This window comes from Siniperca chuatsi, linkage group LG21, assembly GCF_020085105.1.
Source record: "Siniperca chuatsi isolate FFG_IHB_CAS linkage group LG21, ASM2008510v1, whole genome shotgun sequence".
In the NCBI taxonomy this organism is placed as follows: domain Eukaryota; kingdom Metazoa; phylum Chordata; class Actinopteri; order Centrarchiformes; family Sinipercidae; genus Siniperca; species Siniperca chuatsi.
In genome coordinates, this window is record NC_058062.1 from 23,960,374 (window position 1) to 23,981,881 (window position 21,508).

General features: G+C 40.9%; 1 protein-coding gene across 2 annotated transcripts in view; it reads right to left on the reverse strand.

Annotated features, from left to right (window-relative positions):
- The window catches only part of LOC122869543 (calcium-binding mitochondrial carrier protein SCaMC-3-like), a 65,372-nt gene that overhangs the window by 40,133 nt on the left and 3,731 nt on the right, over window positions 1–21,508 (reverse strand). The window contains exon 1 of one of the 2 annotated variants that reach the window (XM_044182668.1): window positions 16,568–17,890. The exons of the other annotated variant lie outside the window; for it this stretch is intronic. Coding sequence (XP_044038603.1) covers window positions 16,568–16,780 — 213 coding nt within the window. The 5' untranslated portion in view covers window positions 16,781–17,890. Of the gene's footprint in view, window positions 1–16,567; window positions 17,891–21,508 lie in introns of those variants that run through there. 2 annotated transcript variants of the gene reach the window in all.

Sequence of the window (21,508 nt, forward strand, 5' to 3'; positions counted from 1 at the left end):
TCTTCTTGATTTAAATTAAAATCTTTAATTAATCACAAGGGGGCTCGTATAGCTCAACCATATCTGTCATATCTTCTGTATCAGTATCCTCATTTATACATATAATCATCACTATCTCTATCTGCTGTTTACATTCCACCAAATGCAAATTCAAAAAATGCACTGCAGAATTATTTTCTGGGTGTAATAAGTGTATGTATATAAATAACTATATATATATTGTTTTATTTTATGTTACCCTATTCTAATATAAATGTATTATCTGTTATGTTCTGTGTGTAGCATGAAGGGACTACAAACTCATTTCCTTGTACAACCTTGTGTTGTAAAATTATAAATTACCTTGTACCTTGTTATACTGTATTCATGGTTAAAAGATATCATATCATCTGTTACATCATTCATCATATGATTCTGAATAACCATCCAATCTGATAATAAATCCAGTCTTTCTAGGCTGTCGTGATCTTTCAAATTTGGTGGTAATGGACAAAACTATGAAGCTCGATCTCTAAGTCTAGTCATAAGAATATTTGAATAGCTTTGTCCTTGGAATCATAATGAATAGATATATTTTGTACACGACCAGTATTGGCAGCTAGAGATGTCTTGCACCGCTTGACCTTCCTATCAATATCCCTTATTGATTGAATTATTTCTTTATTGGAACTTGTGATTTCTTTATTTCTTTCTTTCCTTCAGTCTTATCAGATGTCGATGGAGTGTCTTTTTGTACAACTCCACACCAGTATCAGTAGTTCGAACAGTTTCTTCAGTCCGATCCATTTTACAACATCAACTTCTTGTGAAACAGCCATCAAATGAACAATACTATGAAGTACATGCACATTTCTTCATGTGAAAATGTATCAATAGTTTGACTGCAGCAATTAACAACAGCAGCTGCAGCAGTCTGGCAGTCTCTGCCTTATGGAAGCCTATTATTGCCAGGAAAAGAAAAAAGTAGATCAAATGCTAGGAAAAACAAAAATAAATATGTTCATGATAAGTCAAAATTAAAGGTTAAACTTTACACTTACAGAATTCTGAGACAGTAAATTAGGTCATAATTTTTACTTACTAAATCAAAGGTCAAAATTATGACATAGGAAGTCTAAATTATGAGATACTGAGTCCCTTTTTTTACTAAGCCAAAATTATGAGATACCAAGTCACAATTTTCACTTGTATTTCATAATTTTGACTTATCATGCACATTTTATCATTCTAACTTTTCATCCTGTCCTCTTCCTTTAAGAAATGGGCTCACATACTGCATGAACTGGGGAAACATCTCAGCCACTCTATGCAGACAGACTGCTGACACAATCTGAGAACTTGCAGTCATGTTTTGAAAAAATGGAACTTGATCTAAAAGCTTGAAGCAAGAGCTGAAAGACTGGAATGGAACAATTTTGTTTTAGTTCAGTTGCTGTACAAAAGTCCTGTGGCGTTGACACTGTAGTGGCTGCCTTGGTTGCAATGGAGAAAACAAGAGTGTAACCCCACACACTGCCCTCAGCGCTCCGGCCAAGCTATTGTGAGAATTAAAAATTTTAATGAAGGTTGCTTGCCTATTATATTAATACCATGTTGAAACTTTTTTACACACACACACACACACACACACACACACACACACAGGGCATGAGGTTTAACAATTTAAAGTGTTGTCCTGCAGACTGCTGACTGCAGGGAAAAGTTGATTAGCTGTTGCAAACAGGCTTACATTTATACAAAGAAACAGGGATATCAGAAAGAACATCATGTACTGAGGACAGTATGTATTGTAATGACCATGAGAGGAAAAGTATCAGTTTTGGGGAACGAAGCAGAGACTTTAGCAACTTACAAACAGAGGAAGTGTAGGATTCCTCCACTAGGGTGCTGTCTCCACACGAAGGGTGGAATCGTGTGCCAAGAGGCTGGGACCAGCCTGTGCACCAACGAAGGGAGAGCTAAGTCTAAACCACAGCTCCTCCCCACCTCTGTAGAAACCTATCAGATAGTTGTACCTTTTCATTTAAAACTCTGTGTAATGTTAAGAATAGCATTCTTTTTTAAGATGATGGCTACAGATTAACAGCTTGCTGACTGTGGTTTTCTGAATAGAAAAGATCCTTGTACAAGATGCTTTTGATCCTCCAATTCTTTAATAAATGCCAAATTAAGGAATAGCTTCTCTCCAGACTTTTCTTTTGCAAATAAACGAACGCGCTGACAAATTTGGTGACCCCGACGTGATTTGCTGAGGAAGAAAAGGAGAAAATTTGACGCTGTCCACTGCTGAGGTTTTTCCGTGGGACCGGCTCTGTGTTTCTGGACTCCTCGTCACCACCGGGATCCTCAAAGAAAAGGTAAGCAGAAACCTGTTGTTAACAACCAAATTCTGTGCATTGACTAATACCAAATTAAAAGTGAGTGAGGAGGAGGTAAGGAAATTACAGTCTAAATCTTATAATATAACTACATTGAACAAACAATAAGTGACTGGTGAATTGGAGAATCAAAAGTTAAGGCCAATATAGGGTTTGAGTCCCTAAGGGTTGCAGTCCCGTGAGTTATACTCACAAAGTACCAAAAACTTAGGGTTAGAGTCCCTAAGAAAACAGGGTTAGAGTCCTTGAGGGTTAGAGTCCCGTGAGTTTTATCACAAATTACCAAAAATAAATTAGGGTTAGAGTCCCTAAGAAAACAGGGTTAGAGTCCCTGAGGGTTGGAGTCCCGTGAGTTTTATCACAAAGCACCAAAATTAGGGTTAGAGTCCCTATGAAACAGGGCCCTGAGGGTTGGAGTCCCGTGAGTTTTATCACAAAGTACCAAAAATTAGGGTTAGAGTGAGTGAGAGACATTAATGACTTATTTGGGGATTTGTGTGTATAATAATATTGAGTGCATGTGTCATTAATGTATGGGAGGTAGACATTAAAAGGGGAATGAATGTGAAACTGGGTTAAAAAAAAATAAATTTAAAGGTGCACTAAAAAAAAAAATAAAGTATGTTTTTTGGGAATAAAGCGAACAATTACTATTGGGAATGAAGTGGTATCACTATAAAAGCAAATGAAACTAAACAGAATAGTAATAATAAGACAAAATAATACATTTTGAAATTTAAATTGACTTTATGGTGAAATAGTATAGTATCTTAATAGAAAATATAGTTACATTTGTTGAGAATCGCAATGTTGGTGGATTTGTGAAATTGAGCAGTGTAATGTTGGGTTGTTCTCATGGACATGAGTGACTGGGGAGACGTGCCATGCCTCTTGGGTAGCCAACTGTGTCTTACGAAGATATTGTGTGTTAACATTAAGTGACGAGCCGGTCGCATTCGGCCTCCTCCTGTTGTTTTGACATTAGAAGAACATGTAGCTGCATGTGAGAAGACACTAATAGGGTTAGGAAAGTTGTGGATTGTGTAGTTTATGGTCTTAAAGTTGTGGATTGTTTAGTTTATGGTTTTAATCTTAAGATACATTGGTTTTGGTTGTATGATCTATTTGAAAATATTAAAAGGACACCTTAAGGTGTGTGTACAAATATAATGGGAGATCAGCCTATGAGTTTGGGCCAGTTAAAGGCATATGTGATACAAAAGCTAGAGGGAAAAGTAGGTAAAAAAGACAAGGGACAGACAAAGAAAGCAGTGGAAAAGTTGTGGGAGAAATGGGAGAGACAAGGTCTCCTCACCAGCAACCAGGAAGCTGAGCTGCCCACCCATCAAATGATCATGTGCATGGTGACTGCCGCAGCTGCAAATCATAGAGAAGCCCTTTGTGATTGGGAGACAACAGGAAGCCATAAATGGGGATTGGCATATAGGAGACTGGAAAAAGCTAGAGACAGAGATGTGACCACCACAGCCATTTGTGCAATAATGACAGTAGCAGGCAAGAGCCAGGGGAAGGCTGAGAAAGAGAAAAACTGCAGCCTCAGCAACAGCAACTGTGCTGCCAGTTTCCCCATCAGCACCTCCAGAGAAAGGGAATCCGCCCAGCCAACTATACCCCTTCCTACCGGAAATGGACCCTCCCCCATTCCATACACCTCTAAGAGGCTGTTACGTCGCCAAGTGGCTGAAAAAGAGGATGAGGTTAACAGGAACAAAAGTAAAGCCAAGCAGATGGTGGCCACACCTATTGTTCCAGATGGTAATTGGCAACAGGAAGTGACCAAGGCCGTAACTGAGGCCATTATAGCTCAGCGACCCCTGCAGATCAACCACGGTACTACCCCAGTCCTCCATATGCCCAACCAGGATATCCCCAGCCAGGCCCACAGTGGGGGGGCCCCAGGGGAAGAGGGAGAGGACACATGGGAGGACCCCGCCCCTGCTACCTATGCGGAAAACTCGGACATTGGGCCAGAGACTGCCCTAGAGGAGGAGGAGGTTTCCAAGCTCTGCAACAACAACAAGGCCAAAGACAGAAGAGTGCTAATGTACCACAGCTACAAACTGGATAATATGGAAACAGGGCAAGCAGGATGTACAAGGTACTTAGCAGCATTGGCAAAAGCAATCACAAAAACAAGCCACATAGTAATGTGCCACGAATTGAAAGTGAACACTGATCATGGAGTAATGGCATTTTTGGGATCAAGTGCATTCACCTTCTCCACAGCAAGAAAAATGAAAATTTCAGACATTCTGCTGCAACCACATGTCACATACCACACTGAAGGTGTGAACATGGCAAGTGGACTGACCACAGACAATAGCCAAGCGCATAATTGTGCGGAAAGAGCTGAGAAAGATGTAAGACTCAGAGCGGATCTGGAAACAGAACCTCTGCAAAACCCAGAAGTGATCCTGTTCACAGATGGATGCTGCTACAGAAGAGACAGTGGAAATGTGGCCTCCTATGCTGTAGTAAAACAGGATCCACACACAAAGACACATCTCACAATAGACCAAGGTCTCATACCACAACCAGCCTCAGCACAGCTGGCTGATATAGTGGCCTTAACAAGAGCCCTGGAGTTGTCTGAAGGAAAAAGAGTGAACATCTACACAGACTCAGCCTATGGACATGGAGCTGTACATGTGGATGGACCGCAGTGGGTCAGAAGGAACTTCCTGACTACAGCCAACACTCCAGTAAAGCACCGAGCACAGCTAGAAAAACTGGTAAGAGCAGTACTACTGCCTGCAGCTGTGGCCGAGATGAAATGCAAAGGACACCAGAAACTAGACACCAGCATAGCTGAAGGAAATTATGCTGCAGACTTAGCGACTAAGAAGGCGGGAGGATACACATCAAGACAGATGTCTGTCACCATTGAACAACTACCAGAACTAACAGAGAAAGACATCATTGACATGCAAGAACAAGCAGGAGTATACGAGCAAAGTGAATGGCATCGGAAAGGAGCAACAAAGAAGGAAGGCCTGTGGAGAGCTCATGATGGAAGAATAGTGGCTCCAGCCAAACTTTGTCAGCTACTACTCAAACAAGCACACGGACCAGCTCATGAGAACAAGAAGAAAACATTGAAGGAATTCTGGTGGCATCCCCACATGACAGCCATAGTGGAAAACTATGTGACAGACTGCTACACTTGCAATGGACACAACCCTAAGCAGGCATACAAGTGCCCAATGGGAAGGTTTCCAGTACCAGAAGCACCATTCCAAGACATCACGATCGACTTCACCGATATGGGTGTGGAAAACAGAACAAAAGGCTACCGTTACTTGCTGGTGATGGTGGACAGATTCACCAAGTGGGTAGAGGCAATACCATGCAAAAAAGAGTCAGCAGATGTAGTAATACCAAGATACGGGGTCCCGCGTAATGTACGCTCAGATAACGGCTCACATTTCAGTAACAAACAGCTGGGGGAGGTGGAAAAAGCGCTGGGAATAACTCATAGATTTGGAGCAGTGTATCATCCGGCGTCGCAGGGTTTGGTTGAAAGAGCCAACCAGACTCTGAAAAGAAAGATTGCTAAAATCTGTTTTGGCACAAGTTGGGTGGATGCACTGCCTTTGGCGCTTATGTCCATGAGAACCTCCCCAGGGGCCAAGACACACTTGACACCCCATGAGTTGCTGACAGGTAGGCCAATGCCAGGGCCACCCAGGGAGGGAGGTCATATGCCCCCTCTGGATGTCTGGCAGATTGACTGTGACGAATACATGACTGCAGTGACTAACTTGTCCCGAGTTTTGTGTAAACAGGTACAGCTGGCCGAACCCGAAGCAACCATCACCGAGACTCCAGCAGTACAGATAGGGGATTGGGTGCAGTGAAATTCACACAAGAGAAAGTGGACTGATCCCAGGTGGACAGGACCTTATGAAGTGGTTGAGTGTACCTCCCACACAGTCCAGGTAAAAGGAAAAGATGGAGCAATTTGGCACCACCTGACACATTGTGTACCCCCACCACCCTCACGCACATTAGCGGAGGTTAGAACTGAATTGGCTGAACACGATTAAGGGCTGTAAAAGGTAAAACTAAGAACTTGACCCAAAGAGCTGAGAAGCCCTAACTGTCATGGCCGACCCTAGGGGTCAACCGTGGCACCCTTTTTGCCAACCAGGCCTCTGTGGCCTAAGAGGAACAATTGGGACCAACTTCCCTAATGGCTTGGCAGAATTGGATGGCTTTAGATATGCTGTTGGCAGAAAAGGGCGGAGTTTGCAAAATGTTTGGGGATTTCTGCTGTACATTCATTCCCAATAATACTGCCCCTGATAGAAGCATCACCAAGGCTCTAGCTGGCCTTACTTCCCTATCTGAAGAGTTGGCTGAAAATTCAGGCATCAACGACCCGTTCAGTAATTGGGCAAATCATTATTTTGGTAAATATAAGGCCCTCTTCATGTCACTAATTGTTTCCTTTGCTTGTTTCGCAGCCATTTTAGTGTGCTGTGGCTGTTGCATCCCCTGCTTATGTGCATTGATCAACCGTCTCATTACCACAGCCCATACCAAAGAGAAAGACCCTCCGCCTTACCAAATACCCCTGTTAGGTGAAGATTTGGAGTCAGATGAGGAAGAAGAGTTATAGGAGGTACAGGTAGATGGGGATGGGGGTTGTAGTGTGTAATTGCATCATTTTGATTTTACACCTTAAAAGGTGTAAAAGGAGGGATTTGTGAGAATTAAAATTTTTTATGAAGGTTGCTTGCCTATTATATTAATACCATGTTGAAACTTTTTTACACACACACACACACACACACACACACACACACGCACAGTAAAGTGTTAAAGTGTTGTCCTGCAGACTGCTGACTGCAGGGAAAAGTTGATTAGCTGTTGCAAACAGGCTTACATTTATACAAAGAAACAGGGATATCAGAAAGAACATCATGTACTGAGGACAGTATGTATTGTAATGACCATGAGAGGAAAAGTATCAGTTTTGGGGAACGAAGCAGAGACTTTAGCAACTTACAAACAGAGGAAGTGTAGGATTCCTCCACTAGGGTGCTGTCTCCACACGAAGGGTGGAATCGTGTGCCAAGAGGCTGGGACCAGCCTGTGCACCAACGAAGGGAGAGCTAAGTCTAAACCACAGCTCCTCCCCACCTCTGTAGAAACCTATCAGATAGTTGTACCTTTTCATTTAAAACTCTGTGTAATGTTAAGAATAGCATTCTTTTTTAGGATGATGGCTACAGATTAACAGCTTGCTGACTGTGGTTTTCTGAATAGAAAAGATCCTTGTACAAGATGCTTTTGATCCTCCAATTCTTTAATAAATGCCAAATTAAGGAATAGCTTCTCTCCAGACTTTTCTTTTGCAAATAAACGAACGCGCTGACACTATCCATGTACGCCTTCAGTCCCTGGAAAAATGCTTCAGCCTCTGCCTCATCATCAGCGTCCCTCGCCTCCACCCAGGCCTCCACGTTGCAACCACCTCTGCATTCAACCAGCGCTTCACATCCATTCCTCCTAGAGGAGCTCATCATTCTCTGGCCTCTGCCATTTCAGCCTTTCACTAGGTAGGCAAAGATCCTCAAGCAACAATGTCCCGCTCCTCTTTGGTAAAAAAAAATCATTTACAGTAAATATATAAATCTCATGAGCCCTTATCCGACCATCTCACAAGTGGCACCTAAAGTTCACCAACGCAGAAAAGGTCCACTGCAGTCATTAGTCTGCAGATCCCTGGCTAAGTGGGACTAGTCATCGGCAAGTTTCTGGTAGCTTTCAGAATCTCACGTGACGTGATTTGCTCGATTTATCCAGAGACAGAGCGCAAATTATACAATGACAATCGGTGGGATTCTAATATCAAAAAGGCAAAAGACTTACTAAACCACCACAGCCACACAAAAGACTATTAAAATGAAATAATAAACTTTATATTGATGTCAAAACGTATCTCTACTACAACTATTACAACTAATCCTCAATTTTCTCACTGTTCATGACTGAGCACCAGTGTTAGCTAACATTAGATAATATTTTATATTGGTAATGACATGCCAAGCCATAGGCACAGCTAGCTAGCTATTTACCCAACACTGGAAAGGAAAGGGCGTGCTATCAGCTAGCTAACATTAGTTAGCTAATGTTAGCTAAAGAAAACATTAGCTTTGTTAGCTAAACTCTAACTGTAAGTTAGAAACTAGCTAACATTAGCATTCATCTATAGACACTTGACCCAATCGAATTCAGAAACTCTGAAGGTAAGAAAGTAAAGTGTATTAAACTAGCTAGATAGCTAGCTACTTACAGCATCTCTATTGGCTTGCGCGACACATGCAAGTATAGACTTTAATAAGGATGGGAGCCACTGAAGCAGGCAGAGAAGACATTCAACTAACGTCAAGGTTAAGAAATGGTGTGATCCACTTTAAGGGTGTCTGAAATCACATTAAAAAATTCTTCCAGGCGTGAATATGGGAAATATATTGTAATAATTATGATTACAGGTAAGAAGAATATATAAATATTTCGACCCTATCCAAGTCTTTATTAGGGGGGTCAGACCCCCGTAATTCGAACCCTGTCCAGAGAGAAGGCAAGAACGATTCCTATTTTGGCAATGACTGACAATCTGAATCCAAAATACGGAAGAAGCATCATATGTCAGAACCACAGTCACAGTCCGTTTCTCTATGTTCCCATGCAAACTCTCAACTGGTCTTCTTTGGACACTGAAATACTGGTCATGTTCACTGGAGGTTCCCAAGCCATTCCCTGCACTTCCTGCGGGATTATAGGTCACACGACTCCCCTTTTGCCCCACAGTGCCGTGTCGGCCTCCATCATCCAAACTGAAACTTTGTTTTTGATTTCCCGGCATCCCCCTGTCCAATGAGGAAACAGTTAGCATAAACTCTCTAATAGTAGAGCCTTGATTTATCTCAATTACAAAGGGTTTCAAACAGGCATATATTAGAGACAGGCCTTCAATTCTCTCTGTTCGATAAGGGTATTTGCTCCTATTTTAGTATGAAGTGTCATTGTTTTCTGATCTTCTTCCGTTTGCCTTGTTAAATTCTTGTACCACATTATGCAAACTCGACACTTGCTGTATCCATTTTAACCTAAAAGCCCTCTACAGCAACAGCAAAAATACATAAAAAATGAATGAATGAATTAATTTAATTAAAAAATAAATACATTTAAGAACAAAAATGCAGATACATGAGCAGTGCAGCAATAAGCAGTACAAAAGCAGTCAATACCACACTACAATTCCTGTATCCTCTAGGGTTCAGTGGACAGAAACCCTTAATTTCCTAACAAGACTTTAATTGTCAAACACTTGCAGGACCGCGTTGTGGAAATTCAGTGACTCTCACGGTTCCCATAGGGTACCTCAATGTAGCGGTCTTCATCTTGGGGCGTACGTCACTTGTACGTTCTACAAGTGCAGTTGGTACATGAACACTCATAAAAACTGAAATAGGAAAAAACATTTTTTTCTACTACTGCCTACTATTTGTGGGGGAAGAAAATATATCAGAATATCAAAAAGTATAATCACTTGACTCCATTGATATAGAAGCATTCCTCCCGGCAAAAATAAATAAATAAAATGATACAGTGCATCTGTGACATAAATAAGTCCTCTCATTTGCTGGATACATCTCAAAAATCAGTCATCAACCAGTCAAAGTTATTGCTGACCTCATCCAAAACCTTAAAAAAATCACAAACACAGTTGCAACAGTTGGCATAACTACTGGTGTTTTAGCAAGAAAAGAGCCATTCATCCATTCTGTGGTTCTGATCTACAGTTTGGCATTACTCTTGGACTTGATGGGCCTGATTCCGGCAGTTTTGAGCCACTGACAGCCCCCGTGTGGACACCACAACACGGATAACAACTATTATTATGCCCTGCGAGGACTGCCTAAAAGCAAAAAGAGACATTACTTACCTCAAGGAGGATATCTGACAGCTCTCAGATGAACTGAACCCTCTTTTATCTGAGTTTATTGACACTGCAGCCACACGGTCAAAAAAAATCACAGCCATGAACTCGGATACCATCCTCTGGGGCTCATCATCACATTGCCAACCCTCCTCCTGTTCCACTCCCAGCTCACAGACTACTTGGTCGGAGGTAGTAATCAGAGGTGGCAAGAGTTCAATCAGGAAGACCATTTTCAAGCTTATCCATACATGATTTACTCTCTGTCTGTTCCCGCTTCCAACTTAATCAGCTGACTGAGGATGTTCACTCATTCAGATGAACCAATCAGACTTTGCCATAACCTCTGTGAGCCAATCATCTCATTGCTGTCAAAGTTTAAAACTGTTGCTTTCGATGCTGCTGTCAGCTGTCATTTCAGTGTCGGATTGATGCAACCCTCCTCCACCCCATTCACCTCCCGTCTTCATCACAACCAGTCTTCCCAGTTAGACTGAATTCAAGAGTCGCTGCAACAGTATTTACAGAAGAGATTTATCAATAGTTTATTTTAGCATTAGCAAGAAGCAGTAACGATCAGGGTCCAAGCAGATTGCGAGTATTTGGATGCTTGTTTCTTATTTAATTGGCAAGAAAACCAATAATTAATCGTGGTCATCACTATATGCTGATGCTCTGTTGAGGTATATAAATCTACTTTCAGAAACATTTGATGTAGCTTTTGACCTTCAGTGAAGATGTATTTCATATGACTACTTTTGTTGCTATTTTGATGAAAATTGATTGGCTTGTATAACTGAAATTGACTGACGTATCGAAATTTCTTTAACAACTTAAGATCAGTGAAGTCTGTAGATGATCCTGCCCAGAGGTTTCTGACGAGATGTCGAAAATAGGATTTTGAGAAAATTGAGAAAAAAATTGCAAAATTTTACATTTTTAGAGCAGAAGACCAGATTCAGATTACTTGAGGGATTAAAATCATGAAAGAATTTTGACTTTAGGCCAAGCCATTTTCAAGATAATAGCGAAAATGTAAACCTTACATTACAGCATCACCTTGAGGTCAATGAGTGTCATTATATGTGTATATGTAGTAGGTTGCAACCCACCCGCCAATTTTTGTGTTTCTAAAAAAATCAACAAATATGAAGAAGAAACTTTCACAGGGTCCAAGCACAATAGGTAATCGTCAACTTGATATGACCTCAGTGAGCACTTGAAAACAGACCACATGCATGAATTTCCACATTGTTGGCACGTAGGACTTTCTGCCTGGGGATTTGAACCCTAGACCTTCGTATCCCCAGAGAAGGTGACCGACTGACAGGCAGACATGGCCGCCACACACCTTCTCACAAGTTGAGGTAATGACATCACATGCGCAAAAGTGTGGTATTTTAAACTACAGTTAAACTTTAAACGCTTACAGTCAAAATGTTAGTGATAAAATTCTGAAAATAAACACATCATTCTGCTGGTTTCGGGTGTATATTGTCTAGTATTTTGGTGACGTTTGATCCAACACTGAGCAAAACAGAAAATGTTGTGCATACAGTACAAATTACGGTAAGATATTGAATGTCACTGTGGACTCATCGTTGGACCAATCTGAACACCATTTGAAACGTGATATCTAGCAGGCGCGGACTGGCCATCGGGAAGTTCGGGAATTATCCCGGTGGGCCGGTCTTGTGAGGGCCAGTCTTTTTTTCCCCAACCCCGGCCTTATATAGCCTATAGGCCTATACAGATATTCAATAGGTCATCTTAGCTGCAGCAACACGGCTGGTGCAATCCGTAAGAGCAGGTAGCAGTTGCCATCACAACTGAATCTGAAAGTATCTAGCACTCGGGCAGTTAGTATCTAGCAATCGTTAAAAGTATGCTCACTTGTTGCCGAAACATGGATAGAAAGAGAAAACCCGTAGCCGGCGGTGCAGGGAGGGTGCGCCAAAAACATGCAGCAAAGTGTGCTACTATAACTGATTTATTTAAGTAGTCTGCAGGTGATGATGAGGACAGTGGTGAAGAGGCAGAAACAGCAAAGAGGCGTGCACAGGGAGCAGGTGCTTTGCCATGCTTACATGCTGCGTGCTGTGGACTAGCTAAATGAACTGACTAAAGAACAAAATGTGTTTGTTAACCTTGGAGTCCCACTGCAGGTGTGGCCATTTTCAAGGTTTAACTAGTCAGACTCAGTGCACAAACGTTTAGAGAAGTTTACGCTAAATTTCTCTAAATGCTCATCAACTTTGACTATAAATGGGTAAAACAAACATGTAAATTTGATACATTTCTTCTAGACTTCTCATCCATTCTTTTTTGCATTATAGCCTATAAGGCATATAATATTTGATAGCCATTAAGGCTGAAACGATTCCTCGAGTAACTCAATTACAAAAAATCATTGTTTCAAATTATTATTATCGAAGCTTCGTTTAATCCATATAATTACATACAGTGCACTGTGTTTCGCACGGATGGTTACACAATATGCTGACTGTGTGTGATCAGAGACGGTTCAGAGTGTCTTTGGTGTGATTTGACAGCGCGGATTACAAAGAGGAGGAAGAGAGAGAAAATAGCGAGGGGCGCAGAGAAAGCGACAGAAAGTGTCCACGAAAACTCTGCACAGTGTGTCTGTTGTAAAACTGAACCAGCCGACCACAACAGCTCGACGTCTCTGCTTCAGCGTCTCAGCAGAAAGCGGAACGTTACAGTCTCTGCATCCAGTCCGCACAGCGACCCGACACAAGGTGAGTGAAGGCTAGTAAAGAATGTAGGCTGTGTTAATTATGGCTGTATGTAATGGCTAGTTAACAACGTAAATCAATGTGATGGCTTGTTATGATGTCCCTAGGTTAGCTAGGTTTTGTTATTGTTAAGATATTAACCACAGAAAATAAAATGCTGCAGTCAATTTGTGAAAACCTGAGCTTCATTCAGGTTATTTATCATGACAGTCACAGTTCCTGTCCACTTGTAGTTCTGAAACTTAAGTATATATACAGTGCCTTGTGAAAGTATTCGGCTCCCTTGAACTTTGCGACCTTTTGCCACATTTCAGGCTTCAAACATAAAGATATGAAACTGTAATTTTTTTGTGAAGAATCAACAACAAGTGGGACACAATCATGAAGTGGAACGAAATTTATTGGATATTTCTTTATGAACTTTTTTAACAAATCAAAAACTGAAAAATTGGGCATGCAAAATTATTCAGCCCCTTTATTTTCAGTGCAGCAAACTCTCTCCAGAAGTTCAGTGAGGATCTCTGAATGATCCAATGTTGACCTAAATGACTAATGATCATAAATAGAATCCACCTGTGTGTAATCAAGTCTCCGTATAAATGCACCTGCACTGTGATAGTCTCAGAGGTCCGTTTAAAGCGCAGAGAGCATCATGAAGAACAAGGAACACACCAGGCAGGTCCGAGATACTGTTGTGGAGAAGTTTAAAGCCGGATTTGGATACAAAAAGATTTCCCAAGCTTTAAACATCCCAAGGAGCACTGTGCAAGCGATAATATTGAAATGGAAGGAGTATCAGACCATTGCAAATCTACCAAGATCTGGCCATCCCTCTAAACTTTCAGCTCATACAAGGAGAAGACTGATCAGAGATGCAGTCAAGAGGCCCATGATCACTCTGGATGAACTGCAGAGATCTACAGCTGAGGTGGGAGACTCTGTCCATAGGACAACAATCAGTCGTATACTGCACAAATCTGGCCTTCATGGAAGAGTGGCAAGAAGAAAGCCATTTCTTAAAGATATCCATAAAAAGTGTCGTTTAAAGTTTGCCACAAGCCACCTGGGAGACACACCAAACATGTGGAAGAAGGTGCTCTGGTCAGATGAAACACACAGCTCATCACCCTGAACACACCATCCCCACTGTCAAACATGGTGGTGGCAGCATCATGGTTTGGGCCTGCTTTTCTTCAGCAGGGACAGGGAAGATAAAATTGTTTAAAAGTTTGAAATATCCAATAAATTTCGTTCCACTTCATGATTGTGTCCCACTTGTTGTTGTTGTTGTTTCTTCACAAAAAATTACAGTTTTATATCTTTATGTTTGAAGCCTGAAATGTGGCAAAAGGTTGCAAAGTTCAAGGGGGCCGAATACTTTCGCAAGGCACTGTACCTTTTTAAAACAAAAGCTGTTTGTTTTTGCATTTCAGAACATGTTGTCTTTAAAACCCAGAATGTAATACGGCACTTAAAGGCACTAAATGGGTTTAGTTCTGACAGATAATATTATTGTATGCAATGAAAATGTAGATTTTTCTAAAAAGGAAACCATATAGTTGTTCATTTTAAGAGACCTGTCTTATTTTCTCTTTTGCATATTTAGTATTGCACTTTAATAAAGCAAAAGTATTTCTTATCCGATTACTCAATGGAATAATCGGTAGAATAATTGATTATTAAAATAATCGACAGCCCTAATAGCCAGCTCAGCAATAAAAATGATGAATAATTTGTTAAATATTTATTCCCAAACATGGGGAGGAAAACCTTGGGAAATTAGTTTGATAATTTTACATACTAGCCTAACACAAACAATACAAATTAATAGATTGTGAAGGTTTTTTAATGAATGATTCGTTGATCGACAAACATGTTGTGTCAGTTCGAATTTGGTGAATCAAATTGGGGCCGCTTGACAGCAAATTCCCGGGCTGCTGTTTGTTGCCAGTCCGCCCCTGATATCTAGTATCCAAAGAATGTCTGTCAATTTTGGTGGCATTTGAATGAAGACTTGTGGAGATATAGGTGGCATATTTTGAAAAATATAGAGTGATGGACTTCTAAATTGATCATAGGTTGCAGTGAGGCACACATCAGTGGATATGCTGAAAAAAGCGTCAGCTCTCTAGGACGTATGGTGAAATTGAAATGATTTGGCTGCACTACAGATGAAAATGTGAGTTTACGCTTGCAAACCGCTCCCTGTGGGTGAGATTTCCAACCTATCTGCTGAGTTTGGGAACTGTAGCTGTTACAGTTTCTGAGACCCAGAAACGTTTGGGGCACAATAAGAAGAACAAGAAGAAAAATAATCCTAACAGATACAAATCTACTTTTTACTTTTTCTTTTAACTGGATCATTATGGGAACTTTACAAAGCTAAAATAAATGAAAACCAAATATACAAATGACCTCTCAATGTTTTTATTACATAATAGTTAGGATCATATTATAATGTAATAAAATGATTGTTTCTTTCTCTTTATGATTCCAAGATGAACTGAAGATTATCTAACTTTTTTCATTTCTTGTGTTTTCTGTGATCCTATAAGAAGTTAAAATTGAGTTATGAACATTGCAAAAGGACAGATTACACAAATGACAGAGTCGTGATTTGACTCTATCATTTGTGGAATGTGCCAACTTTAAATCGATCTTGTGTTTTACAAAAGAGAAGTGGAGTTCACAATATGCTTTGGCATTCAGGTGGTTGAATTTGTGAGACCAGTGTTGCTAGGCATCTGACAACAAAGTGAATCGCTCTGTTTCTAAGAACTGTTTATGATTTGTACCTCAGGTACCTTGCTCGATTTATAAAATGGCAGTGTTGTTGATTCTCCAGGCAGAAAGCAACTCCATTAGTTCAGAGCAGGCTTTATATTCAGGGTTTTTTGTGTGTGACTTTTTTAAATCCAAGAAACTTCCCACACACTGCTGTAAAAGTTTAGATCTAAGGGTCAGCCTGCAACCTCAAGCTTCTTAAAGTTAGTTGCAGCTCTTCGATATTCAACTTGAGGCATAGCCTACTGTACACAACCAGAGGACAAACACCAGGTACTGGTTTTTAGTGTAGCCTAAAGGACCAACTTTTGCCACTAGGGAGATTCAATATACTAATATAGTGAGTTGATTTAAGATGTTATTATGTTGTAACATTCTCTGCTACCTTTCTGTTTCTTGCATCTAAACTTATATTGGACTAGCCTACAGCAAAATATAGCTTTTATGTAGCTTTTGTATATGTATAATAATATAGTTGACTGTGTTGCTATAGGCAAGCCTAATATTAGTTCACCACTCCACTACATGTCTCTTTCCTGCATGCCACTAAGCAGATGGGAATGGGACAGGTTGGCTGGAGGTTTAGCCTATGTGTTGGAGCTGTGTGTGTGTGTGTGTGTGTGTGTGTGTATGTGTGTGTCCTAGCATCAGCCTAATAACCCCGGTCGTTGCCTCACCTCCTCTGCCTCTCCCCGGTGTAAACCGCGAGCTGCCAGTCCGGTCCTCAGTTCATTGATGTCAACCCTGCCATCTTCATTCAAGTCCAGCTGCTTGAACAGCTCCGCATACCTCCTCTCTCTGTCCGGGTCCAGAGACGCTCCGCTGCCTCCGTTTCCTCCGTTTCCTCCGTGGCGAGTCTGGGCGCAGAACCGCTCCTCGTCTTCGCCCATGTGAAAGAGAGAAAGCCGGTTTTCTGTACTGGTCGTGGTGGACTGCTGATTTCACCACCGAGCATAACACTGTCGGAGCCGCAGGGAGCGCGATGTCTGTGTGTGGCTCGGTAACAGAACGGAGCGCTGTTCGCCGCTTCTTCTGCCGGCTTAGACGAGCTCTCCTGACATTAATCCCCGCGTCAGTTACAATTACCCCCTCCTAAGTGCAAATCCATTAACTCATTCAGATGAATTAAAGTTTCCGTCACAGGAGGAACTCGCGAATGAGCCGCCGGTTTTACCGCTGCATATGAATGCCGTCAGGTTATACAGGCTTTGCGTATTATTTGTATTTTACAATCAGTAAAGTCAGAAATCCCAAACCACCGTCAACTTGAACGCATTTACCTCCACACAGGAATCCACCCACTCCCGCGGACGCCGCGCGGCTTTGCGGCATCACGCGATATGATACGCACTGCATCTTCAGCGCGCGCGCTCACAGCAGCTCGTACGCCGCACCGCAGCGCGAGGACGGTGAGAGAGGAGTTCTAAGCATGTGGCCTCCTACAACTGTGTGGACGAGAAGTTCAGCTTTTTCACCGAGAGGCACACCGAGAGGCACACCGCACTGAAAGCACTCGGGAGCTCAGGAGGAGTGTCTAGTCTAATAACCATAGGTTAATGAGGCAGAGGTTTCGGCTTTATTAAGCTGGTATTGTAGTCAGGCCTATTATTTAGTTACTTTTCACATGAGAAATCAGAATTTCAATCTCCTTTTTGTGACCTTGTCGGTTGTTTACATTCTACAACTAAGAACTTTCACACAGTCTGTATTTTATGATTTGTTTATATGGAGTTTACCATATTCTCTAGTAAGCAAATCATTAAAAACTATATATATATTTTTTTTTAAAAGCATATACAGCAAGCGAGCATATAGTGTGTTATTACATTAATAATAATGATTCAATAATATAATAATAGAACACTGAATGGCCCCCTTCTGCATAATGAGTACTTTTGATACTTTAAATACTTTTTTTTTTTGCTAAAAGCCTCAATTCACTTTTATTTATATAGCGCCCGTTCCTAACAGAAGTTACCTCATTGCACTTTTCCTATAGAGCAGGTCTACACCGCACCATGTTTCTGCAACGAGTGAGCATACTACGAGTGCCAGATACCTGCTGAAGAAGTCGAGGCACCCAGGCCAGCCCTGACTCTACGCTTGATCCCAGAGGAAAGGCTTACGCCTGCTCTTAACTGTGGAGCTGCTGTCTGCCCCCCGAACCCACAACTTCTGTGCTTTTGCTTAAGCAAGATTTTGAATACAGTTCTTTTACTTGTAATGGAGTAATTTTACAGTGTGGTGTTGCTACTTGAAAAAGTAAAATATCTAAATATTTTTTCCACAGCTGCAACATGTAAACAAACCAGAAAAACAATGCAATATGTAACAGTATAACAATCTGAAAGGACAGAGTATTTTTACTTTTGATACTGTAAAGAGTTTTCTGCTAATACTTTTACTTCAGTAACATTTTGCATGCAGGACTTTTACTTGTAATGGAGTTTTATTTACTTTGTAATAGTAAAAATATAATAACACCAAACTTAAGTGAAAGATCTGAATACTTCTTCCACCACTGGTGTTGAAGTTGTTAGTTGGCATCACTGTGTGAGTAAAACGAACCATTGATAGCTTATTGGCTATTAATAGCATTAATAATGGGGATTGTGAGCTGTGACGTGCAGCAAAGGATCGTAAAGTGCCTGGTCAGCATACACAGGATCGGACTGACAGAGAGCGAGACGGATTAAAAAGGTCGTCGGTGTTTCACACAGATGTTTATTGGTCACATGGACTTTAGCCAGCTATTTGTATTTACATTTTAGAATGGAAATGCTGTCGATCTCAAAACAACCAGGTCTCTCATAACATTCAATTATTTAACATTTTATCTACTACAGACAGACTGTAGAGGGATTTTTATTATGGTGGTAAATATACTTAGAATACAAAATAAAGAAAATAAGGGGGAAAAGTAGGAAGAAGGTTCCTTAACAGCAGGCTGAGAAAGCACTGTTTCACTGACCTCTAGTGGCTGAGAAGTGTGCTCTGCTGAGCACTTTTCAGTTGGTGTACTGTAAGGCACTTTTTACAGTCTGGGTGTCCCACGAGACGGAGGCACAGCCCATATCGGGATAATGAACATCTACACTTTGTTTTTAATGTGGCCTTCTCTGGTTTCACAGCTGCATGTTTAATGGCTCCTGCGTGGATTTACAGTTAACTGTGATCTAAGCACTCACAACCCTCTGATCACTACCACCAGGAAAATAAATGAATGAAAAATAAAAATGGGTAAAAAGTTAGGAATTATCAAAATTATGAGATACTAAGTGAAATGTGTGATTTATTAAGTCAAAATTATGAGATACCAAGTCCGAATGCCAGGACTGATGAATTAAGGACGTCCTGTCTCAAACGTCATCTGAATTAGAGTTTGTGATGATTCAGGATCTCCTCAGTGGGCTTTAAACGCTGTGTTGTTTTTGCACACAGTGTATAATGTGATGTACTGTCCAAAAAATAATACGAGAGCCCTGGGGCCCCTTAACTTGTGAAAGTTGGTGTGTGCTAATTTCATTGAAAGCTTGTTTGGAAATATCCACTACTAAAGCACAATATCAGCTGACACGACGACCTTAAAGTGGTGTGTCCTGCTTTGATACTAATGTGGCCCTTGAATTGTCTTGGTCCCTGTGTCTTTCAAGGCTTTGGTTTTGTCCATTTTGTGCTTAGCCTATAGGCTACGTTACATATTCTTAAATTAATGTGTTTAATCAAATAACTAAACTGTAAATCTGGACAATTATTCTTGACATCATTTTATTATTTTTATTTTAAAAACGGCACATACTGCCAAGAAAGTGGGAGGTTGTGGGGCAACTCATGTCCCAGTGCACATACACCACTGTGTTGAGATGTCAAACTGCACCAGGGAGAGACAAGGAAGTGGAGACGGCAGGTGGAGTGATTGACTCGGCGGGCAACTACAAACGACTATATCGTGAATGGAACCATCATGACTTTTGGAAGCGGTTATGAAGGGTGGAATTGTGAAGGTATGGAGTGGCAGACAGTGTCTTTCAAAAGAAAGAAAAAGGGAAATAGTAATTTCAGAAGTTCAGGAGCAGAGTCAGATGAAACTGTGAAAAGAGCAAAGGCACATGCAAGACGAGGGCTGAAGAGCAAAGCAATGATTGGAAAGTAATAATCGTGTTTGTTGAGCATTTTCATCTCATAGCAGCTCTAGAAAAGGAGGGAGGAAAAGTGATGAAGTAGCCGTATACTTGTACATGCAATGAGTAAAGAACAGCAAGACGCTCTGGTCAAAACTTGGATGGCAAGAAAGTAAAAACTCAAGAACTGTTCAACTGTCAGACACAGAGGGGTCATTTCTGCAATCCCATTATCTGTGACAACAGATGGTGTTAAAACAGGACTGAAAGCAGCCAAAGTACTAGATGCTTCTACTGGAAGAAATGGAGACAGAACTGAGACACTGACAGTAGTCACTGAGTTTGAGCACATTATACCAAGCAAGGTTACGCTTGGTCTCTTCAGTTACCCAGTGAAAGAATACATTCTGCCAGCACTTAGACGTGTTTAAGCATCACACAATGGGTCTTATTGGCAGCCAGTGCAAAGGAAAGCAAGATGTGCAAGATGTCGAAGCAATCACACATTTGGAACGTGTGGGAAAGATCTGACTGTTAAATCTTGTAATTGTGGAGGAGATCACAGAGTAGAATTTTGGGGGATGCACTTCTGAATAAAGTGTCATATGCAGAGGCTGTTAAGAGGGTCAGCAGTGAACAGGTGGCAAAGGAAAGTACTGGAAGTACATGTCCAAAAGTCCAAAAACGTTTGTCTCGTCAGTCCCCAGAGTGTTGTCCCAAAAGTCTTGGGGATCATCGAGACTTTTGGGAAAAGACTAACTTGTAACTTTTCGGAAGGTGTGTGTCCCATAAAGCCGGAAGCTGGAGCATGTGCAGTGGTTTAGGGCTATATCTCAGCCTGTGGATATGTACAGAGCTGGCTGTTATGGAGGGTTTTCAGGGCGAAACTACATTTATAAATACATTAATAAATATATAATTAAACACTTAAATAAATGAACAAATATATAATTATATCATAAAATGCTTAAATAATAAATAAATAAAGAATTTTGGAATTGAATGCTTGTCACCATAAATAGATAAATCACAAATTTTATGAGACATTAAATATATACATTTTACATTTATTTGTATATTTATTTATTCATTTGTGTATTAATTAATTAACTATTATACTATATAATTATTCAGCCATTTATTTATCTATTTATATATTTTTTTAATTTATTTATACTTTTATTTATGCATAGTATAACTTGCTACAGCAAAATAAATAAATCTTGAATCTGCTGCTCTTGCCTAATTCAAGATGGCGGCTGTGAATGAACTCTTGCTGTGGCTGAACAGACGGAGGCAAATGCCAATTCCTCTGCTTTTTAGATGAACTGAGGGCTTCCTGAACCGGAACCTGAGCTTCCGTTGCAGTATTAAGTTCCACGAAAAATAATTTCCCATATCCAACCTTCTACTCTGGTCACTGGTTTCACGTTCACACACGTCCTCTCGGCTGTCCCTTGACCTTAGCCTAAATAATCAAACACTGCTACAGCGTGT